Source organism: Theobroma cacao, chromosome 7 (genome assembly GCF_053813885.1).
Source record: "Theobroma cacao isolate CCN51 chromosome 7, ASM5381388v1, whole genome shotgun sequence".
Lineage (NCBI taxonomy): Eukaryota > Viridiplantae > Streptophyta > Magnoliopsida > Malvales > Malvaceae > Theobroma > Theobroma cacao.
In genome coordinates, this window is record NC_142645.1 from 7212197 (window position 1) to 7219264 (window position 7068).

Sequence of the window (7068 nt, forward strand, 5' to 3'; positions counted from 1 at the left end):
ATTATGATTATTAATTAACTTGAAATGTTTTTAAATATATATACATTATACATATTGAGTTCATTTATAAGAAATATAATTACTATATTATATATATATACTAATACTTTTGGTATATATATGCTTTAAATATAAATATATTTATTTTTTATTTTGTGTTAATATTATAAAAATTATAACTTATAAAATTATTAATTACAATATATATATATATATATACATACACTTTGTAGTATATAACTTGTAATGTTTTTTAACACATACACTTTATATTATATATTATGTTCATTTATAAAGAATATAATTACTATTATATAAATTAATTACTAAATAATATATATATATATATATATATATATACACCTTTGTTTATATAAATTTATAATATATAAACTTAATTATCTAAAAAGAAGTTGTGAGATTAGAATAGTTTTGAAACTTAGCTATTTTTTTTAAATTTCATGTAACTAAGGACAAATTCATATAATTAACTAAATTACTTAATAAAATTATGATTATTAATTAGATTGTAATATCTTTTAATATCTATACTTTATATACATTGGGTTCATTTATAAAGAATATAATTACTATTTTGTATATACACTATAATACTTTTAATATTTATACTTTAAATATAAATATATTTTTTTATTTTGTGTTAATATTATAAAAATTATAACTTATAAAATTATTAGTTGTAATATATATATATATATATATATATATATATATATACACTTTATAGTATATAACTTGTAATGTCTTTTGACACGTACACCTTATATTATATATTATGTTCATTTATAAAGAATATAATTACTATTGTATAAATTAATTACTAAATAATATATATAGCTTTGTTTATATAAATTTATAATATATAAACTTAATTATCTAAAAAAAAGTTGTGAGACTAGAATAGTTTTGAAACTTAACTATTTTTGTTAAATTTCATGCAACTAAGGACAAATTCATATAATTAATTAAATTAATTAATGAAATTATGATTATTAATTAAATTGTAATGTCTTTTAATATCTATACTTTATATAAATTGGATTCATTTATAAAAAAATATAATTACTATTTTGTATATACACTATAATACTTTTAATATATATTTATTTTTTATTTTACGTTAACATTATAAAAATTATAATTTATAAAATTATAAAATTCATATAGTAGAATTTGTTTTCTTGTGCTTATTAGAAAAAGACTATTAACTTACTTCACAATTTCCTAATCCAAATGTTTATGTAATTGATGTTCAAAAAAAAAAGAACAAGATTAAAAACCCTAGCCACTCCTTTTTTTTCTTTCTTTTTTCTCTTCTAGCCGCTCCTGCAGTCCTCGTTTAGTTGTTCTTCCCTAGATACCAGCCTACCACGCTTAGCGCCTTTTTCTTTCTTTTCTTCCTAGTGGCCCAGCCACAGCCACGCCTTGTCACCGATCGCCCCCCACTCCTTCAGTCCTTGATCTTCCCCAGCTACCAGCCTGCCATGCTCGGCTCTTTCTTTTTTCTTTTCTCCCTAGCGGCTCAGCCACAACCACTCCCTGTCGCCCCACGCTCCTCAGTCCTTGTTCTTCCCCAACCGAAACAAGAACTCTTTTCTTCATGTCAACCCCTTAACCGGTATGACTTTCTTCTTCAAGTAATCAACTATATTTTTGCTGTGGAGCGTAAGGATGTTTGTGCTATGGCCATTTGTAAACCATTTTGGGGATATGAATATGTAAAATTTTTTATTTTGTTCTAAATTTGTCAACCATTCCAAGAATAACTATAAGAAGGAAGTTGAAAAATGATTTTAATACATTTTGTTCTATGACTTGTCAAGAAAGAACAAATGGGATAACAGACTATAGCTTGTGATAATATTGGGACCGTAGATCTATTCAAGTGTTTCCCTGATTAGAGACATGGAATCAAAACCTAAAATATGCAATTAGCTATAACAACAAAAGCATGATAACATTGAATTCAGGATGTTGCAGGGCTATTTTTTTTTTTTTTCAAAATTGATTTAGACATTGATTTTGTTATTTTTATGTTTCTAGGTCTTTTGAAAAATGGATGCAGCTGACAAATGTGATGATAGTGTTAATTATAATTGCAATAAGACACTCTCTCAATCGTCAGCATATATATGTAGGGTCAAGTTCACAACAAGCACCTTAATTGAGCCTTCTAGAACTCCTGCTAGTGGTAGTCAACCTTTGATCTCGCCTGCTGGAAGTAAACCTCCATTGTGTAGTTCAAGTACCAAATGTCGTTGCAAATTAACTTCAGACGTTTTGAATCATTTTGAAAAGAAAAATATCGATGGGGAAGATGTGGCAATTTGTAATTATTGTAAAGCTATTCTTAAGGCCAATCGCAAGAATGGAAAAAACGCTTTGAAAAATCACATGAATACTTGTGCAAGGAGAAAAAATTCAAGCATTGAACAATGCTTTGAAAAGCAAAGGCAACTTGGCAAGCCATTTCAAGACATGAGTTGGCTTGTGCTATAATCTTGCATGAGTATCCGCTTTTTATTGTTTCTCATGTTGGTTTTAAAAAGTTTGTTGCTAGTCTTTAACCCTTGTTTAAGATGGTTTCTCGCAATACAATTAAAGAGGACATTCACAAAATTTATTGCTCAAAGAAATCCGAGCTGCAACAGGGGTTTGAGAAGTTAAAAAGTCGAATAACAATTATGACAGATATATGAACTTCAAATCAAAAGAAAGGTTACATGTCTATCACTGCTAATTATATTGATGAATCTTGGGAGATGCAAAGCTATATCTTGAGGTAAGCAATTTTTATTCTAATTCTTTAAATTGTATTATGTTATAGATTAATGGTTTTATGAAAAAAATTTAAGGGAATTCATTAATATTATTTTGTAAACATGTAGATTTGCATATGTCTCAGCACCTCACACGATAGATGTTTTTGCTCAAGAAATGATAAATGCTTTGACTGAATGGTATATAGAGGGCAAACTCTCTACTATCACTGTGGATAATTGTAACTCCAATGATGGTATGATTTTTATCCTAGTGAATAACTTGCGCTCTAAACTTTTGCTTGATGAAAAAATTCTTCACATGAGATGTTATGCACCTATATTGAATCTTGTTGCTAAAGATGGATTATCTGTGATAGAAAATGTTCCAGATAGTGTAGTATATTGGTCAGCTAGTCCATCTAGATAGGAAAAATTTGAAGAAGTGGCTCGTCAAGTTAAAGTGTCATATTTTAAAAAGTTGAGTCTAGATTGTAGAACTAGATGGAATTCAACTTAGGATTGCTATAGGATACAAAGATCTTTTCCCTAAGTTGAAACTTAGAGACAAAGGTTACTCTTGTGTGCCTAATGAGGAAGATTGGGGGAGAGCAAAAAATATTGTTAACAAGTTAGAAATATTTTATGATCTCACTAATTTGTTTTCAAGGACAAAGTATCCTACTGCAAATTATTTTTTTTTGTCAAAGTTTATAAACTTCGAATTGCAATTGTGAATTGGATGTGCTCTGATGATGTGATAATTAGTGCAATGACAAAAACAATATTGGAAGGATATTCATATTGTGCTAGCTGTGGCGAATATATAGGATACTAGGTATAAAATGAAGGTGGTTGAGTATTTTTTTCCTCAAATTTATAGTGGTGTTGCAAATTATGAGATTAAAGAAGTTAAGAAAACTTGTTATGATTTACTTCAAGAATATCATAATAGATCCACTACTCTAAAACCAGAGTCTTCTCAAAGTTCATCAGCAACAACATTTGATGAATCACCTGAACCAGATGAATGTATGTTGTATGAATTTCTTAATTCTTCTACTGATGGGCATGTGAAGTTAGAATTGGATCATTATTTGGAAGACAAAGTTTTGCCATTTACTAAAACTTTTGATGTTTTAAGTTGGTGGAAGACAAATGGGATAAAGTATCCCACTTTGCAAATGATTGCCAGAGATTTTCTTGCTATTCTTATTTCTAAAGTTGCATATGAGTCAGCCCTTAGCACTAGTGGGAGAGTGGTGACTGACCATCAAAGTAGGCTTAAACCATACACTTTGGAGGCATTGATGTGCACTCAAAATTGGTTGAGGAATGAAATGAAAGGTAAATAAACTCATTATATTTTTATTTCATTTGTTTTCTTTAAAAAATTATCTGTTATCCTAAGTGTTATATTTATTTTTATTTTTTTTATTTGTGTAGGATCACGTATAACAATTGAAGATCCAATTGCCACACTTGTTGACACTGACACGGAAGAAGATGATAAAATTGTTCATGAGCTTGCCTTATTGTCAATTTGTAATGTTGTTTAACTAGTTGTTTGAATATTTATTTTAGTTATTTAAGTTTATGTTGTTGTTGTTTGGATATATGTGTTTGCTTATTTAAGTTTATGTTATTTATTTGGATCTTTGTGTTTAGTTATTTAAGTTTATGTTATTTTTTGGATATTTATGTATAGCTATTTAAGTTTATATTGTTGTATGGATATTTGTTTTTAATTATTTAAGTCTACGTTTAAGATCTTTGTTTTTGGTTATTTAAATTTAGATTTTATTATTTTTTTTATTAATTTAATTAGTAGTTAATTTTATGAAATACGTAGAGAAATATTATTGTATATGTATACGGGTTCGGGTAATTGGATAGCTATGAAGAAGATTTTAATAATTTTTTAATCTAATCGGATTTTTAAACGGGTTATGGTAATTATAGGATAGTAAAAATGTAATAGAGTTAAGGTTATGGTAGTAATTTTTAAAATTATTTGGGTAATTAATAGGGTTAGGGTAATTGATTTTTTATAGAGTTAGGATTCAGGTATCTCGAAATTATAGGGTACTCTACCCATTGACAACCCTAATACCTCTGGATCCTACCAGTATGATAGGAGGGCTTAAAAAATATTTTTAATAAAAAGCCTTGACTTATATTAGAGTCTACATTATACGAAAATGTTTTGACCCATAAATGATTATCTTGATGATGGGATTTTCTTGATAAGTTTGACAAGGTGAGTTTTCCCTAGTAGTTTCTTAGGTGAGAGAGTATCCTAGGTCCCATCAGTATGATGGTTGGATTCGAAAAATATTTTCAATAAAAAGTTTTCATTTGACATTAATCGAGATTTATATTATGCATTTCACGTGCACACCATACTGAATAATAGACTTTAGGTCATAAATAAAATCAAAAAATAAAATAATAATTAATGATTAAGAAAATATAAAAATAAAATTAATAGTTAGTTAAGGTTAAAATAGAATAACGTATGATTAAATGGTACTGTTTGTGGAACAGGAGTCATGAGAGTGCTAATCTTTCCTTATGTGTAACCATACTCCCAAACTCAACTTTAAAAACCCGCAAACCAAGTCGTTATTTTTTAAATGGGCCTAAAATCAATATAAGACCTCGTCAAATAGAACAAGTTTAATAAGTGATCAAGAGCTTGGAATTCCAAGCTCACTGCATCACTTCAAAAGTTTGGTTTGAAACAGTCAACTTCAAACTACTCATTCTTCACCATGAAAACATACAATGGAGGTTTTATAGCTCTCTTAGTGTATGTTGATGATATTAATTGCAATCAATTCTATTTAGGCAAAATCTAATGTCAAGAAATTTCAAAAGTCATAATTCAAACTCAAGGACCTTGGTAAAGTAAAATACTTCCTAAGACTCAAGATTACTAGATCACCAGAAGGCATATCAATATGCCAATGAAAATATGCTTTGGACCTTCTAGAAGAGCAAGGATTACTTGGAACTGAGCTTGTGAGTACACCAATCAACTATAATCACAAATTGGCAAAGTCTAATGATGAAGATAAGTTAACAGATCCTACAAGTTACAGACAACTAGTTGGAAAATTACTATGCCTAACATTTAGCAAACTTGACATCACATATGCTATGCAAGTACTCTCACAGTTCATGGAAAAGCTTGGCATTCATCACCTTGCAGCAACTCACAGGGTCCTGAAGAACATCAAAAAGGCACTAGGTCAAGGAATATTAATGAAGTCAAAATGCAATTTAAGATTATCTGGATACTCAGATAATGATTGGGTAGGATGCCCTGACACTAGAAAATTAGTCACAGGTTACTACATCTTCATTGGTGATTCCTTGGTGAGCTGGAAGTCAAAGAAACAGTCTGTAGTGGCAAGAAGTCCAACAGAAGTAGAATACAGGTCAATGGCTGCAACTTCTTGTGAAATCATATGGCTAAGGTCTTTAATAGCTGATTTTGGGATTAACCATTCTGAAGCTGTAAACCTATACTCTGATAGTCAATCAGCAATACAAATCAGCAAAAATCTTGTGCTTCATGAGAGAATAAAACATATAGAGATAGACAGTCATTTCATCATAGAAAAGGTATTAGCTGGATTAATTAACCCCTTGCATATTTCAACATAGTCATAGCTATCAAACATCTTTACCAAAGCACTTCATCCGAGACAATTCTACAATCTATTGAACAAGATGAATGTTCATGACATTCACAATTCATCTTGAGGGGGAGTGTTAGATATTATTCTTGTGATGGTGATTCAAATAAGTGTTTGAAGAATGAAGAAACACAGATAAAATGAAGAATGTGAGTGTATCGACTTGTAAGAAGTAAGGGAGAAAAAGGATCAAAACTCACCGTTTAAATAAAGGGTGAAGCTCAATACACAGCATTTTGTTTTTTGTTTTAAAATTCAGTTAGGAAGTAATCATCAATTAATTAGTGTTTAACTTTACTCTTCCTTCACTAATTGTATACCTGTACATATAAATACCACCATGTAATACCTTGATTGAAAAATGAGAATATACAGAGACAAATTCTCAACCATATGTGCCGTCTCTTCCCTATCCTCCATTTTTTATGCTTTTGACACCATTTTTGTGGTCCACAATTATTTTTTGTGTGTAACATAAAAAATTTTTTTCACCGACAATGTAGTTTGCCAAGAGAATTTTACATTAGCAATCGTTTTTACGATTATTAAAGATTAAAACAAAAAAGAGGGCCTCTTCAATGTGC

The 7068-nt window shown here is 29.2% G+C and overlaps 2 protein-coding genes across 2 annotated transcripts; both read left to right on the forward strand.

The window, feature by feature from the left end:
- Positions 1–2744: 2744 nt before the first annotated feature.
- LOC148761579 (zinc finger BED domain-containing protein RICESLEEPER 2-like) lies at positions 2745–3210 on the forward strand. Its single transcript, XM_088808647.1, has 2 exons — positions 2745–2803; positions 2910–3210. The coding sequence occupies exons 1-2, from the start codon at positions 2745–2747 to the stop codon at positions 3208–3210; spliced, it is 360 nt and encodes a 119-aa protein (XP_088664773.1).
- A 415-nt stretch (positions 3211–3625) lies between these two features.
- Positions 3626–4339, forward strand: LOC148761580 (zinc finger BED domain-containing protein DAYSLEEPER-like). Its single transcript, XM_088808648.1, has 2 exons — positions 3626–4127; positions 4227–4339. The coding sequence occupies exons 1-2, from the start codon at positions 3626–3628 to the stop codon at positions 4337–4339; spliced, it is 615 nt and encodes a 204-aa protein (XP_088664774.1).
- The last annotated feature ends 2729 nt before the right edge of the window (positions 4340–7068 follow it).